A 26,924-nucleotide genomic window follows, 5' to 3' on the forward strand; every position below is an offset into this window, starting at 1 on the left:
TGCTTTTAACTGCTGGAAAAGACTGAAGCTTTAATTTCCCCTAATGTGGACTTGTCATCTGTAATGACTCTTATATTATCTGGTAGCATAAGGGTGAGTGGGGGGGGGGAGGGCAGGCGCATGCAGGTAGTGAAGAGGTAGACAAAACACATTTGAAAATCTGCACACTTTGGGCTTCTGTGCATATCGTTCAAAGGGGAGCAAACAAAATTAAGAACATAAAACTATAAGTTTATTCCTAAGGTTTTGCAGTTCTGGCTTCTGGGGCTCGAATCTTGACATAGCTCAACCCAAAGAAGGTCAAAGTAGTCAGTGCTTGGACAGGAAAACCCAGGGTCCAGCAGGAAATTAATCCTGGTAACTTGGCATTGTCTTGGTTGTGAAAAGGTTTTAAAGCTTATGACATGCATGTGACATTCATACAAACAATTGTATTGTGGTGACTGCCTTGCAGTGAAGTACGTAGTGCTTTCACTTCAGTGAAATGTGCCAGCTTTTCAGTACAGTAGTGTGCTATAACAGAACGAGGAGAAAGCACCAAGTATTTTGTCTCTTGAAATGATCATATATTATTTGTAGTATTTTAGTGCCTAGAACAATTATAATGGCCAGGACCCACTTTGTTTGCCACTGTACCAGTAGAACAGACCAGCACCATATACCTAGGCTCCTGGCAGCCCTGGGCAAACTTTTAGTATTGGGTCCCTGTTCGGCAGAGATAATGATAATAATAACCTGACAACAGAAACAAAATTACCACTTTTGGGCCCGCTTTTTGTGCAGACCCCGGGCGGCTGCCCATTTTGCCCATGCCTGTGTCCAGCCCTGGAACAGGCTGTATTGTTGGCCAAGATGTTAAGTTTACAGTACAGAATAATTTTCCTACTATTATTTGGTTTTGGGTGCCAAGCAAAACCAAATTCAGTGGTTTCATTAGTGTCACGTACGTTAGGGGAAAAAGATCAGCTTTTTAGACTGGTATTGCTGTGGAAAGGCTTAATATATATATAGCTAGAAGGAAGTCCTGCAAACTGGTAAGTTTAACTGGGGTCTTCATAACTGGGGTGGAGTTACAGGTAGGGTGGGAGCTTGAGGCAAGAGGGAGGGCTGTCACAGGGAGGCAGACCTGAATGATTCCAGTGAATTTTTTACTATGTTTTTGTCTTTGACATTTATATTACTTCATTTATAGTTTAGCAATAAAATTGCTTTGATTACTTTTATTTGATTTTCCTAAAGAGTGAAAAAAAAGAGAAGTACTACTGAAAGGGAGCTGCACTATGTTCAGGAAGTATGTAAATTAATCAAAGATTTAGATTCGTTATAGTTGTAACCTACTTCTTTCTTCCAAAGGCCAAGCAGGACTTGCAGCATTTTGGCCGCCTTGATGATGCTTCTTGATTTTAAATTCTGTTTAATACTCACCAGTTGTGATTTATTTGCTGAGCCTGTTGGCGATATATAAATCATCAACAAATGTAACTGTTGATGGGTTCCAATTGGGTTGCTTTGGCTGTGCTGACGGGAGTGATAACAGTAGACAAATATTTGTCATAAAAGTGAGCAGATACATATATGAATGAACACAAAGAGCAAATGATGTGTTGAGCAGGATATTTTCATGTCGCCAGGTAACTTAGGGAAGCTCTGCAGCTATCAGACTAGATTACCATCATGGTCCCCTATGGCCTTACCATCTGTTAATCTCATTAATGAATCTGTAGCAAGACTGTCCAACTTGTACAGCCTCTGGCCACTTCGGCCTCATGGACCACACCAGCAGAGCCCAAATGCCATGGTACCCAGGGCCCCTGCTGGGCTACATGTCACAGGCACATGAGTGCTTCTCCAATCCGCCCCCGCACCATCCACTTCCTCCTCATACAGCACGCGTGCATGGGCACTCCTCTCCCCCACACCACATGTGCATGGGTGCTCCCCTCCATCCTGCCCTGTGGGTGTTTTCCCCTTCCACAACAGGTTGGTGCATCAGCACCTGCCTGCTGCACTTTGTGGCATCCTGTCTCACCTTTGACTGCCCAGCCCTGAGTTCCCTTCCTACACGTGGTTGCCAGTGCCCCCTGCACCGTAGGTCATGCTGTGCTGCCCTGCCTGTGCCCACCTCCTTGAGCTGTGTCAGACAGCAGAAGCAGGAGGGAGGTGGACCTGTGAGACCTGAGGGCAGCAGTGGCCAGGTGGGAGCTTGGGGACTGCATGTTAACTCCTCGCAAGCTGTATATGGCCTGTGGGCCACCAGTTGGACAGCCCCAATCTATAAACTGGCAAGCTACAAAAAGAGTTAATGCTGTTGGTCTCTTCTTTTATAAAATGCCAAATTTGTTAGAATTAATAACATTGCTTCTTCTGAAAGGCAAGCGTACGTTAAGAACTAAGACCGTGATCAGGAAAGCCTTCATCTCTGGGTTTGAAACCTACCAGCAAAAATAATACTGAACCAGTCCTAAACTACATTCAATTCGGTGGCAGGAGAGACGGGCAGCTTTGGAAATAGTTTATATATTTTGGTATGGACTGTAATGGTCACAATGTATAACAGTGTTTATATGAGTGGCTCATACTAAAAAGCCATCATTTTTTCTTATTGATTTCACTTTAACTAGACACATGCAGGCTACTTCATTATGTCCCTAGAAATACTTTGAAATCCTTGGACTTTATGAGGAGTGTTGCCATCTTCTCCTTCCCTTCCTTCTTTATACTAAGTTAGTTATGATCCCTATATTGCCTAATATTTTTGGTGCAAAAAGACTCATTTGTGTGTGTTGTTGACTATTTCAGTACACTTCAAATTTTCTGTTTTATGAGTCTTCCTGTACATTAGGTTTAAAATGCAAGTTCTCAAAACTTTGCTTACAGAAAAAGTAATCTCACATAAGTGGGTCATAGACATAAAAGTAAAGCACAAAAAAAAATGGACTGCTTATCTTAAAACCATGCCCCTGAAAAAGTGGAAATTTCCTGTGGGAAATTCCTTGCTGATATGAAACATCATTAGATAGCCTGCGTAGAGGTTGTGAGTTAGTTGCTCTACAGTACGTTTTGAGATGGTGCACTTGATTCCAGATATTATTAAAGAATTTCTAAAGGGAAATTAATTTGAAGCATAATTAAATAATATATTGTTGTGATCCCTTTATTAATAGTTTCTTTTCTGTGTTATATAAGGAAGGTAATATCAGAATCTATTAGTGTGGCACAAATAGAAACTTTCTATTCATAGACTGAATGAAAAAAGAGTTCAGTACCTAAACTGAATCTTAATCTGATTCCCCTATGTTGTCTTTGCTAAGTGTTGTAGTCTATCACAGCCTCGGTGAATATTTTTGCAAAATATCATGTGTGCGCGAATGAAACAGATGGCTGTGTAAAGGAGCAGCTGGTAGGTAAAATGTCAGGCCTGTAGTGGATTTCTTCTGCTTAGATCATGTGTCATGGCCGTGGAGTAAAAGTATTTCCTAATTTTTTGGTGTTCATAGATGTGGACCTTGCTTCCAAATTTGATGATAAATTATACCAGTTAAGATTTTTCACCAGTTATATTGCTGGAAATCTGACAGTTACTCCTTGTTTAAAAGTTACTCTGTTGGAAAGTCATTAATCCACATCTTATGCTGAAAAGTAAAGAAAAATGTTTTAAAAGTCTGGCACCCACCATGAGAGTGGTTGAGAGCTTGCACTTCTGCAGCTGCTTGTTCCTGCTGTCCAGCTCTGTTGGATGGGAAGCCTGCTCATGGCTTCCTCTTTGTCTATCACCCTTTTTTCTTCCCTCCCCTAACAGCATACGTGAGCACTTCTTTTGCGCAGAAAGTACCTGGAAGTTTAAAATGCATTCCCACCCCAGCTGACTTAGCACAGCTTCAAGTGAGTAGCTCTAAGAAAGATGGTCTCTGTAAATATTTAAGTTACCATTTTCTTTGCCTTGACCCAACCATTTTCGTGACAGAAGGAAATGGAAAGCAATAAAATGGTGTAGATATTTGCACTGATGCGCTACATCAGGGAGGATATTCCTTACCCTTGGCCACTTTCAGAGATCTAGTTTGGAGGCAGAGACCTATGTCCGGACTGTAAGATGGCTCTAAGTGCTGGATGGGATGGATGTAAGTGAGAAGGGGGATTATGGATGCCTAGGTGTTGTGATGCATGCTAGCAACTGGAAACGGGGCTAATGGTATAGGAGAGAGGGAAATGTCACCAGGAGCTTTCTCCTTCCTTCTGAAGAAGTGGCAGCAGGCTTCCATTAAAAGCATCTGTTCGTCCACCAAGGCGTCTGTGGCTGATGAGAGGAGTCTGTTTATGACACATGCTGCTCCTGAGAGTAGGAAGCAAGTAAAGAAAAGTAAGAGAATTATGGCAGGTCCTGAAGACTGTGAATGTTTTACAAATATTTGAGATGCTGGGCTCTGTAAATTTTCCTTTGCTTAGAAGAGAGGAAAGAGTCATTTCACCCTATCCTCAGTAAACAGAGGCAAAATTTATTTTGGTCTTCTAGGCAAATGCAAGATCTTCCTTTTGAATGTGCTGCCTTTGAGGAGATTCACATTAATACTAAACATCTGGATTTTTACATATTGCATCCCACCACTGGCAGTAAGCTAGACTTTGATTTCCAGACTGAAGTAGGCTATCTGCAGTTAAAACATACCTTGCACCTTTTTCTACCTTGCACATTTTTTTTTCTCACCGGCCTGAAAATGCATAAACAGAACTACAGGTGTTATTATTCTGTAACATTTACGTTTTGCTAATGCAAGTTCAGAGGCTGGACTTTAGTGCTCCATTGTGCTTGGTTTGTATAAACATAAAAATAAATTACCATGTCTGTTCCAAAGAGTGCAATTTTCTTCAATTGTAAAACAGTTTAGAAAATAATAATACACCTTTTTGGAATACAGACAGGGGGGATGCTTAGTTTTAATGTTCTCTTTGCAGGTAGAATAATCACTGTTGCCTACTTTCTTCTTTAATGCTTTTTCAATATGTGTCTTTTCTCTGCAAGTCTAGATAAGCACTTCCTGGTAGAGCGGAATGCCAATAAGAAATGTGAACAAAAGGAACAAGCTACTAGCAAAGTAGACCACTCGGATTCATTTGAATAAGATGTAACATTTTCATAGTTTCTTTCCCCATCTACTACCAGAACAATTGTACTGTAGCATTGAGTCATCATAACCTGCAACTTCAGCGTCCTAAAGCAAATGTAGAAATTTTTGTTGTCATGATTTGTGGAACCTGATTGCTAAGACCAGAGGGCTGCAGAGCTTTTGAGGTGACTGCAGGTTTCATTAATTTTATCCTTGCCAGCGCATTCTGTTTTGGAAGTAAGAGAAATACAGGACAGGCAGGTAGATTATGTGGGGATACTTTTAAGGTTGAAGTTAATCAGTAGAAATGTGCTATATCTTCTGTTTTCCACAAAATTAGTTGCATTCCATACGTTGCCTTGAGTGATGGTTCTTTTTGCTTAATGGAAAAGACTGTGATATCATATTCAAACAGGGTGTTTGTTTTACAAAAGGCTAAAGCAGAAAACACCATTTAAAAAATAAAGCAAGAATGAGAACAAGCATAGCACTTTACATCTTAATGGCATTTTCTCAGTCTGTCTCCACAGGACTGGGTACTGCTAAGTGATTTCCCAAGAGCTGGGGAAGAGATCTATAGAGACCATTCTGGATGCAGGGGGAAAACGAAAAGCTACTCATCTGTAACAGGAGAATAGTATAAGGAACTCCTAGATAATACTGTATCTACCTATTATCTTTATCTATTGATCTAGACCCCATAATAAATGTAGTTTCATATGGCTTCACCTACTGACACCTTTGAAAGGTGCAGGCCGTAAGGAAGCAGAGAAATTGTTTTAGGGGAAAATAGAAGTAGTGGGGTGAAATTAGGGAAGGAAATGAATACTAAGAATTAGCGGAAAAGTTTTATGTAGTGAAATGTGATGATTGGTCTTTGGCAACAGTCTCCAAAAAGGTGGTGGTAAAAGCAATAGACCTTGAGAAAACAGGTATGATCACTGTACAGCATTGGTCAGGCTGTGGTTGGAAGTACTGCATCCAGTTTTGGCCGTCGCACTTCAGGAGGGATGTGGACAGCCTTGGAGGGTCCCTCATAGGGTTAGGGGCCTGCAGGCAAAGCCCTATGAGGAGAGATTGAGGGCACTGGATCTCTTCAGCCTCTGCAAAAGAAGGCTGAGAGGGGATCTTGTGGCCACCTACAAATTCACTGGAGGCAGACAACAAGGAATAAGAGATGCTCTGTTTACCAGGGCACCCCTTGGAGTAACTAGAGCAATGGCCACAAGCTGACGGAGAGCAGATTTAGGTTAGACATCAGGAAAAAGTTCTTTATGGTCAGGGTTGCCAGAATCTGGAATGAGTTTCCAAGGGAGGTGGTGCTCTTCCCTACTTTGGGGGTCTTCAAGAAGAGACTAGACAAGCACCTGGCTGGGGTCATCTGACCCCAGCACTCTTTCCTGCCCAGGGCAGGGGGTCGGACTTGATGATCTGCTGAGGTCCTTTCCAACCCTAATATCTACGAATCTATGCCCATAAATCTTTAGCTCATAATAACAAAAATCATAACATTCAAAGCTTTGGGTTTTGCTTTTTTACCTTGGCTTTGCCAGTGCATCTTGCATCATTTACATGTATTTTAGGCATGTATTCTGTAGGGCAGGGGGCTTATCTTGTATCGTACCAAGCACAATGTCAGCATTAAAAATATTATGAATTATAACTGCTATAGGAAAATCTCTTGCACTAGCCTAGAGGACTTGGATTAATGACCTATTAGGTCTCCTCCATTTAACTTCTGAGGATTTTTTTACACTGTATTGTGTGACACAGCAGAGCTTTTGTTAGGCTCTAAGCAGTTTATATATCCTCTCTGAGTTTGAGCACTGCTTCCTGTCTTGGTCTCCTACTATCCCAAAAAAAAGGAGTGGGTCAAATTCAATAAAATGAGAGAATACATTATTCCTATCTGGGTATTGGAAACAGAATATAGATAGCCATTCTGATGCTAGGTTTTTTTCCCCCTTAGATTTATTGAATTTTAAAGGCTGTGCCTTATGTTTGGAAAAGGCAAGAATGAGCAAACATGGGGCATCTAACCAAGAATTTTTACTGGGCAAAAGAGGTACACGTTGGAGGAAAGCTGTTGTCCCCATATAGAGAAATGGGCTCAGTGTAGAATGGTATCTCTGCAGTAACAAATATGTCATCCTTGTTATACATACTTTATTGCCAACCAGTGGCAAACGCACGTGCGCGTACCCATACACGCAGACTTTGGAGCAAATTCCAAGTCCCCATTTAAGTCAGTAGTAAGATTCCAATTTGATTAGACCCTTCAATTGTAAAGTGTTTGGGACATAAAAAGTATTGTGTAAGTTTGCTGCATAAGAAAAGTCATAGATATTAGGGGGTCGGAAGGGACCTCAATAGATCATCGAGTCCGACCCCCTGCATAAGCAGGAAAGAGTGCTGGGTCTAGATGACCCCAGCTAGATACTCGTCTAACCTCCTCTTGGAGACCCCCAGGGTAGGGGAGAGCACCACCTCCCTTGGGAGCCCGTTCCAGACCTTGGCCACTCGAACTGTGAAGAAGTTCTTCCTAATGTCCAATCTAAATCTGCTCTCTGCTAGCTTGTGGCCATTATTTCTTGTAACCCCCGGGGGCGCCTTGGTGAATAAATCCTCACCAATTCCCTTCTGTGCCCCCATGATGAACTTATAGGCAGCCACGAGGTCGCCTCTCAACCTTCTCTTGCAGAGGCTGAAAAGGTCCAGTTTCTCAAGTCTCTCCTTGTAGGGCTTGGTCTGCAGGCCCTTAACCATACGAGTGGCCCTTCTCTGGACCCTCTCCAGGTTATCTGCATCCTTCTTGAAGTGCGGCGCCCAGAATTGCATGCAGTACTCCAACTGCGGTCTGACCAGCGCCTGATAGAGGGGAAGTATCACCTCCTTGGATCTATTCGTCATGCATCTGCTGATGCACGATAAAGTGCCATTGGCTTTTCTGATGGCTTTGTCACACTGCCGGCTCATGTTCATCTTGGAGTCCGCTAGGACTCCGAGATCCCTTTCTACTTCCGTGCCACCCAGCAGGTCATTTCCTAGGTGTGCTGGATATTCTTCCTCCCTAGGTGCAGCACTTTGCATTTCTCCTTGTTGAACTGCACCCTGTTGTTTTCTGCCCACTTGTCCAACCTATCCAGGTCTGCCTGCAGCTGTTCCCTGCCCTCTGGCGTGTCCACTTCTCCCCATAGCTTTGTGTCATCTGCAAACTTGGACAGAGTACATTTGACTCCCTCGTCCAAGTCGCTGATGAAGACATTAAAGAGTATCGGTCCAAGGACCGAGCCCTGCGGGACCCCACTGCCCACACCCTTCCAGGTTGAGGCCAACCCATCTACCACGACTCTCTGGGTGCGACCCTCCAGCCAATTCGTCACCCACCGGACTGTGTAGTCATCCGAGTCACAGCCTCTTAACTTGTTCACCAGTATGGGGTGGGATACCGTATCGAAGGCCTTCCTGAAGTCTAAGTATACGATATCCACCCCTCCTCCTGTGTCCAGGCATTTCGTAACCTGGTCATAAAAAGAAACTAGATTGGTCAGGCACGATCTGCCTGCCACGAACCCGTGCTGGTTTCCCCTCAGCATAATTTGTCCTGCCAGGCTCTCACAAATGTGAGCCTTGATAATTTTTTCAAAGACTTTGCCAAGGATGGAGGTGAGACTGACTGGCCTATTGTTGCCCGGGTCCTCCTTCCTCCCCTTCTTGAAAATGGGGACCACATTGGCCCTTTTCCAGTCCTCCGGGACTTGGCCCGTGTGCCATGAGCTTTCAAATATTCCCGCCAGTGGCTCTGCAATGATGTCGGCCAGTGCCTTCAGCACCCTAGGACGGAGCTCATCCGGGCCAGCCGACTTAAAGGCATCCAGTTCTTCCAAGTGACTCTGCACCATCTCAGGGGTCTACGCATGGAAGTCTGGCGCCTTGCTGCTGCCTCTCTACACCCCCAGTGAGAGACTTGTCGTGCCCCTCGCTTAGGAGCACTGAGGCAAAGAACTCATTGAGGAGTTCAGCCTTGTCCCCCCCCGCCCGTCACCAATTGTTTCTGCCCATTTAGCAGGGGTCCTATTTCTCCCTGGGCCTTCCTTTTACTCCCTATATATCTAAAAAACAATTTCTTGTTGTCTTTTACTTGGGTTGCCATCCTCAGCTCCATGGTAGCTTTGGCCGGTCTAACTGCCTCCCTACAAGCATGAGCAGAGGAGGTATATTCGTCTTTGGTGATCTCTCCCTGTTTCCACTTTTTATGTGCTCCCCTTTTGGCCCTTAGGCTGCCCTGGATTTTGTGGTCAGCCAGTTTCAGATGGAACCTGCTGCCTTTTTGGTTCCCTCTTCCAACGTGTTTAAATAGCTCTACCTCCCTTGCTTGCAAATGCTGCTATTATATCTTGTTAATTGAAATTCCTTCTTTTTACTTGCATGGTTATTTTGTAACATCTATGAATATATTTCCTTTTCCAGGTGTGTTTTTTTTTCTTAAAAACTGTTTACAATGAATTCTGTTACTGATGTGTTGCTTCTGTTGTCTGCAAAGGGACAGTTGGAGCACAGGATTGATTGCCCTTCCTAGGCAGTTGTCCTGTATTGCAGGTTATACTGTCAAGAATCCTACAGTGTGTGGTTTTTCTTGCATGCTTCACTACATTCAGAAATTAAAATACAGTAAGGATGCATAACCCACGTGTCACCTGTAAGTCTGTATACTATGAAGGACCACAGCTATATATTTTTTTGCCAGAAAGTGCTGTAGATTAGGTAAGGTGCCAGCAGAAGTGCAGCTCCCCACTGAGAAAGCTTTGCAGGAATCATGCCCCAGACCAAACAGAAGTTCACTGTTGGTTCCAGGGGGGAGAGGACTCTAGCTGCTGGTTGCCAGCCTACAATGGCCCCTCCTCTCCCAGCCTGTCCCTGTTTCAGAATGGGGTGGGGGGAAAGGGAGAAGATCTGAGGTGCAGCTCCCAGCTGTAACTCGGAACGATTTCTGCAGAGCACTCTGAGTGATGCCGTTACCCCAGACCAAACAGAAGTTCACTGCTGGTTACTGAGGAGAGGGGAGTCTAGCAGCAGGCTGGGAGCTTGCAGCCAGGTTCCCATAGCAACGGCCAATGCTCACTGTTTTCCGAATGGGAGGAGAGAAAGAGCAGAGGGAGCTCACGCTTGGGGCTCCCCAACCGGTGCTGAAGGATGGGCTGGATGAATTAGAGGCCCCTCCCATCTTGGGGGAGGGGGGGAGGCTGCAATACACCTACCCCTCCCCCCCCAAGACTTAACTCCCCAGAAACCCCCCCAGACTTAACTCCCTCTGCTCCCTTTCCCCCCTCCCATTCTGAAAACAGGGGCAGGTTGGGAGCTCTGCAAACACAAGTTACACAAGACACTGCATTGTGTAATATCTTTACCTGATACCTCATGCAATGAGAGATCAGATTTTCACCCAATTGGCCATGTTTTAAGCTGTTTATAGCCATGCACTTGTGTTTGGTCACAGCTGTAAACTGCTTTTTGTGGCCAGATCAGGTGATAATTGTCACTTCTGTCTGCACTTAAAATTCTTAAAACCCTGGCTCTTCAAGTCATGAAAATCTCTGCTTTAATTTTTAAGTGGGCTTCTATCCCTTGTGTTTCCAGAGGAAAGTGGTATATGTCATCAAAATTTTTTTGGAAAGTTCAAAAGCTAGAAGACAAAGGAGAAGAACCCACAATTTTAAACAGTTGAAGTTGGCGATATTAACTGTAGGTTACAGGCTGTAAGTTCCCTGTGGCTGTCACCATGCCTTTCGTCTCTTTGTATAGCACTGAAGATATTTTTATGGTGCTCTGTGGAACAAATGGCTTAAAGGTAATCTTGGAATCTGTATAATAAGGAACCAAAAGTAGAGCCATATATAAAACATTACCATGTGACTCTGATAAAAAACAAATCAGCACAGCCTCGGCAAGAATAAATTGTGTCTCTGACTGTTGTAACTTCCTTGGAAAGTATGTATGCAATAATGGATATGCTGCCTTTTTTGAAAACCTTTTGAAAACATTATCTCATAAGATACTGTAAAGTAAAGGAGCTGCAGATTAAAATGTAGTTGTGATAGGAAACAATAGTACTAATAAGCAGCTTTCTTCATAGCGGAGAGGTGTTAATATGAAAGCAGCACAGGAATCAGTGTTAGAACAAATTCTGTTTGTTGTATTAGTGACTGGAGGGAGGAAATGGATACCAAGCTGGTGAAATTTGCTGCTGATACAAAACTCTCTAGGTTGGTAAAACCAAACAAGACTTTTGAAAAAGTCCATTAGAGCTAAGTGAATGAGTTGATGAAATTTAGTTTGGATAATAAATGAGCTTAGTGGGCTGAACCATCAGCTTTTCAGGAAGTAACTCAGAGTGTATCTGTGCAGAACTCTTGGGAAAGGTAAGTGGAGTAACTGAAGATTTGAATGTAAAATATGTTGGTTATAATTGGTTAAAACTGTGGCCATGTACAGACATTCAGTTTCTCCTGGGGGGAGTCGGTACTCTCCCAGGAGAAACCATGATTGTGCAGATGTTCAGGATTTTTCTCCCACAGTAAAAATGGCTACGTGGAGCAGGGGGGGAATTACCTGGGAACAACCAGTGTTAAATAACTCCCTGGAAAAACTCTATAAAAGTTCTCTTTAAGCAGGCTTCCAACCCTGTACACAGAGCAAATGTCTGTATACGCTCACAGCACAGTCCTCCAGCACCCCAGGGTTCTTTGTTCCCACTCTTCTTCTCCCTCCCTCTGGAAAACTGTCTGCTCCAGCTGAGCACGCCTCCTTCATAATCCCACATTGTGCTGCAGGGAGACACAATGACTCCAAGCAGTCTGGGCCAGCCAGCCAAGGCTGCCCTGTGCACTGCTACGGTTTTGTCTCCAAGCTGGCTGAGGAAGTCTGCAGAGCCTGCAGAGATGTGTGCTCCAAGGCCCTCTGGCTGTGCATGCAGCATCAGCACTGCAAGCTCTCCCAGGGCTCAGCATTTAACTGTTTGTGCAGCAGTCTCCAGGTAAGGTTTCTACCAGGAAAACAAACCTGGAAGAATTCTCCCAGATCATCTGCACAGGTGTATGCAGCCTGTGTGAATGCTATTCAGAAGAAAAGTAGCCTTGGTTCTCTTAACTTGACTCATTTCTGAATCCAAGCAGCCACGTAGGGATATATAGGGTCTAAATTCATACCTTAATTCAACTTATTTAACTTTGCAGTTTTTCCTATGTAGCTATGCCTTCAGAGAATACCAAGTATCATATATTGCTGTGCAGTCCCCAGCTAGATACTTCAAAGTGTGATTATAGTAGTAATGTGGGCGGATGAGAAAAAGCTCTTGGCTTAAAGGCAGTGGAATTAGGCCTGACATTTTCAGTGCAGGGTCTTTGACTTAAAAATTCAAGTCCCTGCTGAGCTACAAGAATCCCAAGTTAACTAGGAATTTAGGTTGTTTCCTGTGCCTCTCACCGTGCTATCAGATATAGTCCATTTTTGTTCAAGGGCTGCTTCTTTTTGAAAAACATCCTACTATCGAAAGAGAAAGTAAGAATGCTAGTTCAGGCAAGCAGCTGCCAGTGTGTAACCACTCTTTCTTGAAGCCTGGCTTCAGATGGATTCAGATGACAAAGTGCTTATCTCCGGGCTTTCTTGTCCACACTAGAACACCCACTATTGCTGGCATTAATGGAGTTACAGCAATGGGAAAACTTTTTTTTACAAATTTGTCAGTGCAGCCTAGGAAACCAGCATCTGTTGTGAGATTTCTCCTCCATTCCTTACTGAAAGAAGGCTAAGTTACCATAATATAGTTTCCATTTGCTGCAGGGTAAGAGTGTGCAGATGGACAGCTATTGTGGAACAGCTGACACATAGTAGCTCCCACACACACACACCCCTTCCAATTTCATAGTAAATTGGTTGCTTGTTCATACCCTTGAAAGGAATTTCCTGCCAAGCTCTAGCCCACCAGCTGAAGTCATTTCTCCTGTTGTCTTTTGACACAACTCAGGAACTGGTACTGAGGTCAGTTGAGGTGCTAGAAGATGAGGCATGCAAACATCTAAAACTTGGTTCAGAGATTATACCTTTTATTAGATTGGCAGTTCCCAGCCTCAGCTTGCGACCCATTTGAGGGTTGCGGGCACAATGCCAGCAGTGCCACATACAAACAATGAGCCACGCTGCATGCCGGGAGCTCCCCCGTGTCTGTCCCCAGGTCGCCGCTGCTGCCACACTTCACTCCCAGCAGCAGGTCACAGCAAAAAAAGGTTGGGAACCACGGTATTAGACCAACTCAGAAATCACAAAAATATTATCTTTCTTTGCAAGCTTTCGGGCTCACACGACCTTCCTCAGGCTTAAGGAAAATTAAAGATGGGGTAAGTCCCCATAGGTAGAAAAATAAACTTCATTTTGTACAGAAAGATTTTTTTAAAAAAAAATTTTTTTATTTTTTTTGCAATTTCTTAGTTGGCCTAATAAAAGGTATCATCTCTGAACCACAAGTTCGAGACTTTTGCATTTATATTTGTCTCAGATCAACATGGCTACCAAATACATCTCCAAAAGATGAGGTGGTCATTTTGGTTAGTCTAGTTTAGAACATTTAAAGGCGTGACTATAAGGATTGAGACTCTAGACTTGGTGCACGGGTGCTACCGGGAGCTGGTAGAGCGCAGAGATGAGGAGCTGTCTGCAGCCTGTATTGCTAAGGAGGAGGACTGCTGTGTTCAGGATGAGTTGCAGTGTCTTTAGAGCTGACGCTTTCGAGACTAAATAAATGTTACCATAATTCACAGGCAAAGACTCGTGCTGGGCAAGCTTATGCATCCTGTCCTTTCTAAGGACAATATCTCCGATTAGTCCAAGATGGAAGATCATATTCCCTAGGAAAACAGTTTCCTGAGAGCTCAATAGTGCTGGGAGTTAAGCATCCTCCCGGAGCCTAAATATGAAGGCAGTTAGTGAATCTGTGCCTTTGACAAGTGGAGAATGGGCTGTTGCAGCCAAAACTTCAGTCACTGAAATTCTTTATACAATTTTTTGTCTTCAAATAAGTCAAAAAATTACACCACTTAATCTGAAAGAAAATATTGTAGTTGACAGTTCCCCTGGTTCATGGGTTCCATTACGAAAATTATCTCACAAAATGTAGATGATCTGAGTCTTCATTTAAAGCAAAAAGTGTTTATCAGGTTGATGTAATAAGACTTTTTTTAGGAACTTAAAAGATTCTTTAGTTTTTTGTAATGCATAGTATATTAAATTCTAACTTTCAGGGAAAGTATCTGTTTTACAGCTATGTTGATTACCAAGATATTTTAAATCCATATTTCTTTCTAGGAATCAGGTATACTACATAAACTAGAGGTTTTTTCCCTCTAGAGATACTTTGGTATCTCTAAACTTTAAGCACGTTGAACGTGAAAAGCATTGTCAAATCTAAATATTCATTTTTTAATGCAAGTCATCTCATTTTACACTATCATTGTGTGTATGTAATACACTATTATACACAGATACACGGACTATGAGGAGTCATGACTATGATACATGTGTGTATTAATTCAAAGGATGGTTATAAATCGTTCATGAGAACAATTATTTCAACCTTTAATGTTAAGATTCCTATTATATGATCAGTATTTATTTGAGTTGCACTAAGAGGGATTAAGGGGGTTTTTTTTCTTTGTGAAAATGTTGAATACCATCCAGATGCAAGAGGCTTTTTGACGTTCTTGGAGCTCTTGCATTTATTTTCTTTCTCACCTTAAATAGTCCATAACAACATGTGTTTTTCCAGAGTTTTCAGTGATCGTGTTAAAATAGATTTACACCATATACACTTACGGATATTTTCTAATGCTCCAAATATTAGTTGTTCTATCATCTCTGCCTTCTTTTAAAAGAGGATTCATTAGTGGCGGGGTTTTCGAGTGCTTGTTATCATTATAAGTGCTATATCAAAGCTCGTTTTGGAAAGTGTGGCTCCTCACCATACGCCATCTCTTCATACCTGATCTGCAGGGAGATCACTGAGTTTTGTGATATCAAGTGAGGAGCACGAGCAGGGCCAGGGGGCTGTGAGAGGGCTTTCATTTTAATCACATATTTGGGGGGTTCTAATCAGAGAAGTTGTTATTTTTTTTGATCAAAGAATTTGCAATTTTTTATCAGAGAAAACCAGGATCCCTGGCCATGACAATAACAGGATTACAACGTTATTACCAGCTAAAATGCAGTGTGAACCGTGACGGGAAAAGTTTGCATGCTGTTCTTTTGAAATGACGTGTCTTAGGAATGCCTTTCACAGTGAAGTCAGAACAGCAGGTCCACAATGCCATTCTTGGGGACTCTTTTCTGCTTTCCAATCCTTTTCACTGAGAGGTCTTTCCTTTTTGTATGTGGTGTTTGAGAATTAGACTTGGTGAAATCTGCCTGAGCACGAGGTGCATTGTCCTTATTATTTTGAACATTAATTTACAGTTATTAGTGAATAAGTTTCTCATGGCCATGCATATCTCTTTGTACAGTAGTAATCCGACATGTATGTCTGATGTACATGCACAGTTCTTCTGATGGCGCATGCCAAGTGGAAAAAAAGTTACCTGTCTAAGTGGACATGTGCGTTTACTGCAGTTCATAAATTGAGTGTAAATATAAATGCACAACTAAGCCTGGCCTTTGTGACCGTTTTGATTAGTAAATATATATCTATAACAAAGACACAACAAGAGGCAAATCATATGAAGTTTGCTGTAGTAGAAGGACATTTCTCTGAGGAGCTCAGCTCCTATATTCAAAAAACAAACCAAAAAAAAGCACTACCATACCTTTTCTCTGCTCGTGCAGATGGGAGTAGGCCAAATTACAGGAAATTTACTCCCAAGGCAAAGATCTATCCAAAATTGCTTGGACAGTAATTTACCAAATAATTTATATGATGGTCAAATGAAGCAACCTTCAGTAACATTGACTTTATCCTTATGTGACACATACCTACTTATTTTACTGTAGGTGAAAAATGACTATATGTTAGAAATAGCAGATCAAGTGGACCAGGAAATTGCTTTGAAGCTAGGTTGCCTTGAAATCCGGTAAGCTGATAACTTTGCATATTTATTATTCATCTTGTTTCTAACATACTGGTATGCATTAATTTTGCAACTGTTTTTTAATTCATAGTTTTCCTGATTCCCTGATCAATATATATGAATAAAATATTATATGGCATTCTAGTGAAAATTAATTTATCATTTCAAAGAAAAAAATTATCAGACTATACAGTAACTTATTTCTAATGTATTTTTTATTACAGATTAATTCTACAATTCCAATTAACTGCCTTTTCATGTTGCTTTTATTTGGTGCATATTTGCAACTGAATATTTCAGCCTACAGAATACATTAGAATATTCAGAGGAAAATAAGTCAGATAGTCTCATGTCCCCATACTTCTATAAATAAAATAGGTGAAGAACTTAATTAAATATAAAGTATTTCTGTCTTTTCTCTCTTGACTTAATATTCAGGATTTTTAAAATGCTAATTTAAGAACACCAGTATTTTTACAGAGCAGTTTCTGAAAGGTTAAATGATCTAACCTTGTAAGCTGTGTTGATACTTTATGTAATTCTTCTTATGTCAAACTGACAAACAGAAGCCTCTGGGAGAGTGAATGTGTATTTATCCAATTACAAGAGTCTTGAAACAAATGACCCCCTTATACCTTTTGAAGTGTATTTTCACTATGTATTGGAGAACCTTGGGCTTCTGATAATTATTTGAGTCCTGCTGTTGTCTACCACAGGAAGATTAGTTAAAGTAACAAGATCAATAAAAAATGTATGGTAAATAAGATGATACAGTACAAAGGAGAAGTACAGACTGAACTGTGATTTTAAGAAATAAAACAGGATTAAATTGCTAATTTTACTAGGGTTATCAATGAGTAGGAATTGGCATGTCAGTATTTAAGCCAGGGCATGAACTCCTTCCTGCCAGCCTTCATGGTAACTCATGAGTAAATGAAAGTCGCCTATGTGGATCTGAAAATTCCTTTCACCTGGATTCAGAAAGTGTAATGGATTTATTTATGCAGTTCCCTAAGCCAGTCTCATCTCCAAGATTTTAACTGAGCACATTGTGGCTATCAGATTTCTCTCCATTGTTTTCAAGGAACTACATGTACTTGATTCTGAGTGTCCCGTGTATGAAATGACTTTACAAAAAAAAAAAAAAAAAAAGCCTAGTCTATGGGAATAGAGTATACTATGTCAATAAATATTTGAAGTAAAGGGTCTTCAGTAGTAAGTCTCTGAAAGCTCTGAATGCATTAATATTACAGCTTTGGGCTAATTCATCCAATAATTGTTGCTTGCAAATATTTTTTCCCTGACTTTAGGAGATCCTACGGGGAGATGAGGGGCAATGCACTAGAAAAGAAGTCCAACTATGAAGTTTTAGAGTAAGTATTGCATTTTAGTTTGAGGCATGAAAAGCCTCTTGTATGGGAAAATAAAGATCAGTTCAACAAGAAGGCAAGCTCTGCTTCTATCTTTTGTAGGAAGGTCACGATAGTAAGACTGCCTTAATTTAAATAGAAACGTGAAACTGTTGCACCTGATACATTTCAGACCTTTTAACCTATTAAGGTGGTGAGAGGTCATTTAGCTCTGTCTGATCAAGATAAATTGGGTTGTTAATAGTTTCAGCTCACTGATGTTCATTCTCATAGCAAGTCTTTTGTATTCTGTTAAAGCACGTGGGATCAACTAGGCTAGCCCTACAATTCTTTGTTCTCAAATGGATTTTGTGTGTATAGTTAGATTAATCGGTCACAGGAGTAATTGACACCGAGTTTTTAGTAACTTACTGGCTACTTGACATGTCTACGATGTGGTTTTATTTTTCCTTTGTTTCTGTTATGTATGTGTTTTCAATGGATATTGTTTTTGCCGTTTTATTACATGTCCACATATTACAAAACTTAACCAAGAAGGATCCTTGTATTAAAATTTGACTTGTTCATATAATCACACTGTATATGGTAGATGACTTCAATCCAAATTTGAAAGAGTGTTTGAAAAGCTTTGCGTTTAATTACAGAGGAGACAGCTGATTGTTAAACCATGTTAAAGGTCAGTTTTGTTTTCATTGGCGTTAGTGGAACAATGTGTGAAAACTGACTTGAACTACTTATTATGCTTCTCTGCTGAAAAGACGGTGCAAAGTATAGTGTAAAACAAAGTGAAAAGGTCAGTCCAGGACTGAAAATCACGGTTTCTGAGTATTTAACTTAAAATAAAAGTGACTGAAAAGTCCTTTTGGGGGGCATTTAAATAGTTGTTCAGGTTTTGTGAAAAGAGCCCTTCTTTTAAAAGGAATAAAATTATTGCCAGTAAATATATCTATATGACATGAGACTACAAAACCAATGCTTTCCCCTTATACCAGGGAAAACACACTGTGTGCTCATACTCAGGAGACTGGGAGGATAGGAGGAGTCCATGCTACTGGGCACTTGGCTTGAAGTCCTGTGTTCTGAGCTTAGCTATAATGTTGACGGGCTGTGTGATATTGAGCAAAGCAGCCTTTAATTTTTGAATATCTCCATTTTTAGCTTGAAACACCTGGAGCTTTTTAAAAGAATCTAGGCACACCTATAGTCTTGTTGACTTCAACTAAAGTTCGCTTGGGGGTTAGCATCTCCGAAAATCAGTCTGTACTGGCATGTCTCTCTCATTGGGCACCCCAGATGTAGAAGCTTCTTTTGGCATTAAAAATCCTTCTGTCTCAATTTCTGTGCTTTTTACAATTGAAAATAATGTTTACATTATTCATAGGTTGTATCTAAACATTATGGCAGTTTATTAGTAAAATGTGAATATCATGATTTTGAAGGATTTTGTTCTACACGAGACACTACGCCGCCATAACATCAGTGGGCACAAACTGTGACGCCACACCTACATTGCCATAGCGACACGCTCCTTTGCTATAGCACGTTGCTATGGCGACGTAGCAGCTAAAAATAACTGTGTACTGCTGGCACGGAACAGTAACAGCTGTTATTGTGCCATCATTTAGTACTTCCTTTAGGAAGTAAACTACTTTTAGGAAGTATTAAATGACAGTGCGGTAATAACGTGCTGTAGGGACACGTGTAGATCCCCCCATTGTGTAGAATAGGGTGTCCTAGTACTTATTTATGTATTCAGTTTACGTGCTGTCCTTCTCAACAAAGGCTCAGAGAAGCTTACAATAAGAAAACAAAACAGCTTGGAAAACAGGAAAATGACAAGAGAACTAAACAATTTAAAGGGAAGCTAGGCTTATCAACATAAAAATATCCTCTAAAGACTAATACAGCCTAGTCTTGAGTATTAAACACCTGACCAAATACAGATGTCTTGCAACACATCCAGAAGGTGTCCAGGTTCAGGCGCTGGCGGGCCTCAAGAGGGAGGGCGTCCCATGGCTGTGGAGCGACGGCTAAGAACGACCTCCTGTGTGGACATGGTGTATTGATGGTACTTGCAGGAGTTTGCATTCAGCTGACCTTGGGGATTGCGATGGAGTATAAGGGAGAAAGCAGCCCTTTAGGTACATCGGGACCAGACTGTTTAGGGCAATGATGCTCCATCTTTTGGCTCTACAGGGCAGATAAGGGGCACAGGGCCAATACGTGGGCAAGATCAGGCCCTGTATTGCCTCCACTTGCCTGTATTAGGCCCTGTACAGCCAATCTAGTATGTAGGGCAGGGGTGGGCAAAATATGGCCCGTGGGCCGGGTGCAGCCCACCAGGCCATTCTATCTGGCCCATAGGGCCCCTAAAAAATTTAGAAAATTAATACGTATCTGCCCCTGACTGCCTGTCATGTGGCCCTCGATGGCTTGCCAAAACTTATTAAGCGGCCCTCCGCCCAAAATAATCGCCCTCCCCTGATGTAGGGACATGCTCCCTGGCCTGCAGAGCTCCCCATGGGTCTAGACATTTGGCAGTAGGAGAGAGGCAATTAATGCTGCCACTGCTCCCCCGCTGCCAACATTTCAGAGCCATGTGAGCCCCACAGGCCAGATTACATGACCCACAAACTGGCTGGGGCTTGAGTACCCCAGTTTAGAGCCTTTTAGGTCAAAACCATCACTTAGAATTGCTCCCAGAAAGCTCCTGGGAGCCAGTGAAAAACTCTGGAGCAGTGGAGTTGTGTTTCTGCCCTCCCCAAGGCAGACTACTGTGCTTTTGCATCAGCTGCAGCTACTGAATGGTCTTCAGGGGAAGCCCTGTGCAGAACATGTTGCAGTAATCTAGCCTTGAGGTTACAAAGACATGGATGGTGATGTCCAGATCTGAATCTGAAAGAAAGGCTTGCAGTCTTCTCACCAGATGTAAATAGTGAAAGGTTCTCCTAGCCACTGCTACCACCTGAAGATCCAGGTATAGCAGAGGATCCAGGAGCACCTCCAGGCTGCAAACCTGAGTGATGGGGGGAGGCTGAATCCCATCAATGAGTGCTAAATACAGTACTGGGGTGTACTGATAGAGGTTTTGGGGGCCCGATACCAATAGCTGATTTTTAAGGAGGTGTATCGGGCAATACCAGTCTGATTTCTGATACAGCTGCATGCAGCTGGTAAGTCTGTTGTGGTGTAAGGGGGAAGGGCATGGAGGGTGCAGACAAACTGCTGGGCTGTTGAACAGCAGCTCGGCTGTGCTCCTCGCTGCCTGCATGCTCTGCTGTGGCCACGCGCATGTGAGGCATTTATCGTCCAAATTATTGGCCATATTAGGGTGATTTCTGATACAGTTGGACTGATATATCTGTACACTTCTACTAAATACTTGCTCAAATACATAAATGTATTATATAGATATAAGAAAACAATAAGATATATCCTTCCCCCCAAACCCAAGACATCTGCTTATCACCATCACCTCTGCCTTGTCTGGATTCAGGTGCCATTAGTTCATCCACATCCAAATCCCTACTACAGCCAGGCACTGGAAAAGGACTGAGGCTGCAGGGCCAGGGTCAGAAGAGGAGAGGTAGAACTGGGTATCGTTAGCATATTAAGGGCACCTCACTCCAAAGCTCTGCAGTCTCATCTGGCAGCCTTGTATACACATGGAACAGAACAGAAAGCAAGGTAGAGCCCTCGAGGACCCTGAAGGAAAGGTCCCAAGGGGATGATGAGCCATCACTGCCCTCTAAGGCCTCCCTGCTAGGAAAAAGAACAAGTGTAGAGGGCCTATAAATGCTTTACCAGAGCTTCATGGCCAACTGTATTGAAGACCACTGAAAGATCTAGGAAGATCGGCAAGGCATAATTTTCCCTGTCAATCTCCAGGTGAAGCTCTTCTGCTGAGAGTATGAGCACAGCCTTAGTACTATATCCAGGATGAAAATGAGACTAACAAGGGTCCAGGAAATCAATGGCATCCAGATAAGCCTGGAGCTGTTAGGACATCCCCCTAAAAAGGGGAGGTTGGTGGTAGGGGGATAACTAGTTGGGGAGTCAGTATTAATATGTTGAGCATATTTCATTTTAAATATCTGTATTTCCTTTTAAATGCATCACAATAGTGTGTCTACGGTAGGTATGTGTTCAGTGCTGGTGTCAGTGTAATAGGGCATTCCATGACCGTGAAAGTGAAAGAAACAATGGAACTGGGAAGTGAGGCATGTGGGAGTAGTTTGAAGGCAGTGGCCACCCATAGAAATGTATCCAATTTATAGAGAGACTTAAAATGAGGAATGAATAATGAGGATAAGCTGGATAATCAAAGAGATGAAGGGGGAAATGTTAAAGAGAGAGCATTCTGGAATAATATATAATATAAAGATGAAGTATGGTGGCCCAAAGAAAGGCTGATATTTTTCTACTTAAAGGGAGGAGAATTGATAAGATTAATGAGTGTAGCTGAGAATCATGGGTTTGACAAATGGGTAACATAAGGTAAATTGGATATTTATGTGACATTGTGAGTTGGAAAAAGCAATTAATGCAATTCATTTGGTTTGCAGCAAGAGCTGAAATAAGTTATCACAAAGTCAGTTACTGGACAGACTTGAAAGAGTATGTATTAGTACTTGGGTTAGCAACCTTGACTGAAAATTAGCTAGCAGCCAGGATGCAGAGAAGTTGTAATAAACAGCAATGCATTCATGGAAGAACGTGCCTAGTGTAGAGGTCTTCCAGAGCTCATTGTTAGAACCAATTAGATTTAAAACTGTCAGTAAATTTTGAAAGGGAACTAACAACATTTGTTTTTGAGGATGATGCCAAAATAATTGATATAATGGAAGATGGACAGATTTCAAGGAAAACTGGGCTGACTTGGGTAAATGGGCACTTGACTGGCTAATTCAATATTAGAAAATATAGAGACTCATGCACAATAACCCCAATGAAGGACTAGAGTAAGCCAATAAAAGTTGAGGAGCATGAAGAATAACCATAATTTTTGACAACACCCACCCCCCTGCCTACCCCCCCCCACACACATACACAGATGCACATAACCCTTTGCAGCTGCTGTAGGTATTTCTTGCCTTTGTCAGGTGTGCTTGATATAAAATCAGCTGCAGTGAAGTTTTCAGATAAAATGAAATCTGGGTAGGGGAAGCCAACATAGGCAGACAGAATCAAAATGCAGAGTAAACTGTGGGTACTTGAGGGCAACAAAGGAAAATTAGTTGTTACAAAGCCCGGTACCCAGGATAGAGATAAGCATCAGAGATATAAAATTGTGAGGTGAAAAGGAGCAGTTGCACTAGAGAAATATTTTGGAAGCATAGCTTGTTCTTTCCGTGCCACCCTAATATCGCTGCCTTTCCTTTTCATGACATTTGTTGCTTTATTGCTGAATTCAGGAAGAAGTAGAAAGAGAAAAGTAGAATAAGAAAATGATGCATGCTCTACAGCTGATCAACCTTATGGTAGTTGGACTGGGTGCAGTGGTATTTAAGTGAATCAGTCCCTGTACTGCAGACCTCAGTTTCCCCAAAGTTACCCTCTTTTGGCCTCCTGTGGCCTGTTGTAGCACCTTAGCCACTCGTCACTCGCCTCCCTCACTCTTACCTGCCACGACTTTGATGTTACTGGGAACGTTTAGTGGGCTGCTTTCCGCTAAGCAAGGTTTGCTCCAAGTGTTCTGCTCCCCTCTGCCCTGTTCACCAAGATCCCCCTCTCCTTGGCCCAATCCACGGTCTTCTTCTACCCCCTTTTGAGTCTCCTTGGCTCTGCAGCAGCTCTTGGGAGTCCCAGGTCTGAGGGTTTTTGTAGCTTGGTCACAGTTTGGTAGCTAAGCCTTTGAGGCTCCAACCCCGAGATTAAATGTATATGTGCTTCAGTCAGCTTCTCCCCTTCCTGGCCACCTGGCCTGAGGCTCTCCTAACTGGGATCAGCTGCCTCCTGTTAGGACTGCAGCAAGAGCAGTGCATTAGGCTGTCTTCCTCCATCAGCTGCTCTGGGTTTGTCTCTTGCAGCTTGTCAGTTTAACCCTTTGGCTACTGCAGTCCCTGATGCTGCTCTCAAGCAGGACTTAGGTAGCACTCTTGCAGTGTTCTGGATGCTGACTGCCACTGCTACCCGAGCTCTGGGCCTGGCAGGGATCTCTCTGCAGTCTGAAGTCCACATTCTGTCCCCCATGGGGGGATACCGTGAAGTGTCTTTGAGGCAACGTTCCCCGCTCCGGGCTTCCCCTTCTTAGTAGTGAAGTAGTGGCCGTTACACCCCTGTTAATGATGTGTATAGAAAAGAGGGATAATTAGCCATGTTAGGCAGAAGGCAGGGTAGATTTGCACCTTATAGACTAACTATAGATTTAGAAATACAGAAATGGAAAACCCACTTTATTTTCTTTACGGTAGGCAGGTAGACTTGCACCTTATAGAGTAACTAACTCAGAGATGTACAGCATAAGCTTTTGGGCTTATTTCATCAGATGCTGTGTGAAGTAAGCTCTCTGCTTATGGAAGCTTATGCTATATGCATCTCTTGAGTTAGTTACTCTATAAGGTACAAATCTACCTGCCTGCTCTAGAGAAAATAAAATGTGTTTTCCATTCCTGTATTTATAAATCAATTCCTAAATCAGTTTCTACTTGTAGGATAGTATTAATCACATTAGAAATGAAACCAGTAGCATAACCAAAGAGAAAGCTATTAGAATAACTGTGTAAACCAGTACTGCTATTAACTGTCTTTAACCAGAAGTAAGAAGTAAGCTGTTACAGTCTTAGTCTGGTACAGCGCATTGGTTTCTGTCCCAGTTAGGTTCTGGCCCACTTCATAGTCGTGAAATGCAGTTTCTTGGTGTTTGCTTGTGATATTTATATGTTATAACTAGGAATACATTTTGATTGATAGAGCTTGTTCTCTTATTTATGAATGTGTTATATATTGCAGACTGCTGCTGTGACTCTGCATGCTTTTTTTATTAAGTTCTATTATAATTAAGAATATTGCATTTACAATCTAATTCAAAAGCTGGGATATGCTATATTAGCAAATTTGACTGAGTTGCTGTTCTGTATAATCTCTACAGTGATTTCTGTTGAGATTGCTGTCCATTCAGCTCTGCAACCAAAATTTATTATATAATTTAGTTTAGTAATATATTATAGAAGATGGTGTCATCCATGTGCTGCAGGGTTAAGCTTGTAATGCTGCAGGAATTTAGGCAACTTAGTTTTGCAAAATTGCTCTCTAAAATGTTTAATGTTAACTAATGTATTCCTCGTCAAAATGTTTTGCATGTTATTTAGACCGCAGTGATCTGTCAGAATAATCTAATTCTACATGGGATGATAAACTGTACAAAATTTGCATTTAAAAAGAAATACATCAATGGGTTTAACATGTTATGAAAGTTTTATAATCTTTCAGCCTAGTGTAAGAGTTGCAGAGATTAACATTGACTGCTGCGAATGAGGACTCCTTTCTTTTTAATCTATAATGTCTTTTTAAGAAGTGTGTGTTTATAAAATAACAACACTGTGTACCTTTGGAGGGAGCCTCAAAAAATATTGGATTTTATTCTTCATATTCCTTAAGCAAGTCTTTAAATTCAGTGCATGTTATTTCCCTTTGGTTTCATTGCTTGGGAGCTGGTTGTACATCTATAACAAGATGACTAAGAACAACTTTCTAACTCAGTTTAAAGACTATTCTGTGAAAGGGAGTCAGACTCATTTGGCCCCTGGATTCAGCCCATGGGGCTCATCACTTGACTACCGGAACCCCTGTGGCATCGTGTTAATCCTGCTTCAACACAGCTCTGGAATCCAAATAATTAATACCACTGGTTCTTACTTCGGTTTTTCCCCTGTGCCAATCTTTTTCCTTGCTGCCAGGGGCAACTAAAAACCCTGATTTCACACTACAACAGAAGGGATTCACATGAATGCTACAGAGGTTTTAACTTCCTCTCCCCTTCAAAGACACCAGCATAGAAGGTTCTCTTTCATGTTCACTAGAAAGGTGGGTAGACATGGTCCTCACGTTGAAGAGTTTCATAGTTGGTTGGGTTGGAAGGGACCTGAGCAGATCATCAAGTCTGACCCCTTGCCATGGCAGGAAAGAGTACTGGGGTCAAACGACCCCGGCCAGGTGTTCATCTAACCTCCTCTTAAAGACCCCCAGGGTAGGAGCCTGCACCACTTCTTTTGGAAGTTGGTTCCAGATCCTAGCTGCCCAAACTGTGAAGTAGCGCCTCCTGATATCTAGCCTGAATCTACTCTGCCAGCTTGTGACCATTATTTCTTGTCATTCCTGGTAGTGCTAGGGGGAACAGGGACTCCCCCAATGCCTGCTGGTCCCCCCCTGACTAGTTTGTAAACAGCCACTAGATCCCCCCTCAGCCTTCTCTTGTGGAGGCTGAACAGGTTCAGGTCCCTTAGCCTCTCCTCGTAGGGCCTGCCCTGCTGCCCCCTGACCTTGCGAGTGGCCTCCTCTGGACCCTCTCCATGTTGTCCACATCCCTCCTGAAGTGCAGCGCCCAGAACTGGGCGCAGTACTCCAACTGCAGCCTGACCAGTGTCGCATAGAGGGAGAGGATCACCTCCTTGGACCTGCTTGAGATGCACCTGTGGATGCATGACAAGGTATGGTTGGCCTTCCTGACCGTGTCCCCACACTGTCAGCCCATGTTCATTTTGGCATCAGTAATGACTCCAAGATCCTTTTCTGCCTCTGCACTGATGAGAAGGGAGTTCCCCAGCCTGTAGGTCTGCTGCTGGTTCCTCCTCCCCAGGTGCAGCACCTTGCACTTGTCAGTATTGATTCCCATCCTGTTCTCATCTGCCCACCCCTGTAACCTGTCTAGGTCCAATTGCAGCCTATTCCTCCCTTCTAGCTTTCCCACTTCTCCCCATATCTAGTGTCACCTGTGAATTTGAACAGACGACACTGTTTTACACCCCTGTCCAAGTCGCTGATGAAGATGTCGAACAGTGCGGGCCCAAGAATCCCACTGCCCACATCCCTCCAGGTCAAAAATGACCCGTCCACCACCACTCTGGGTGCGGCCCTCCAGCCAACTAGTGACCTATTTGACTGTGAGTTCATAACCTGTCCATCATATCTTAATTTTTTTTTTTTATTCCTGTCCTTTAGTACCATTTCGGAAGGTTACAGCAGAAAATTATTTTTCCATTCAGTTTTCTTCTCAAGTTTGGAGACTTGGTTTTTTTGCTAGTATAAGAGTGATGTTGCAGCTATGGTGGTCCAGAGATTATGCAAGTGGCAGGCATTTATTGAGATGATTATGTTTTATTGGATCAACTGTATGGTTGGGA

At 42.4% G+C, this 26,924-nt stretch overlaps 1 protein-coding gene across 6 annotated transcripts in view; it reads left to right on the forward strand.

Annotated features, from left to right (window-relative positions):
• Positions 1-26,924, forward strand: part of PTK2 (protein tyrosine kinase 2) — a 336,960-nt gene that overhangs the window by 182,906 nt on the left and 127,130 nt on the right. For all 6 annotated transcript variants that reach the window (XM_059723705.1, XM_059723704.1, XM_059723702.1 and 3 more), the window contains 2 exons: positions 16,137-16,216; positions 17,524-17,586. In XM_059723705.1, the coding sequence (XP_059579688.1) occupies positions 16,137-16,216; positions 17,524-17,586 (143 nt within the window). The remainder of the gene's footprint in view (positions 1-16,136; positions 16,217-17,523; positions 17,587-26,924) is intronic.

This window comes from Alligator mississippiensis, chromosome 3 (genome assembly GCF_030867095.1).
Source record: "Alligator mississippiensis isolate rAllMis1 chromosome 3, rAllMis1, whole genome shotgun sequence".
Taxonomy (NCBI): domain Eukaryota; kingdom Metazoa; phylum Chordata; order Crocodylia; family Alligatoridae; genus Alligator; species Alligator mississippiensis.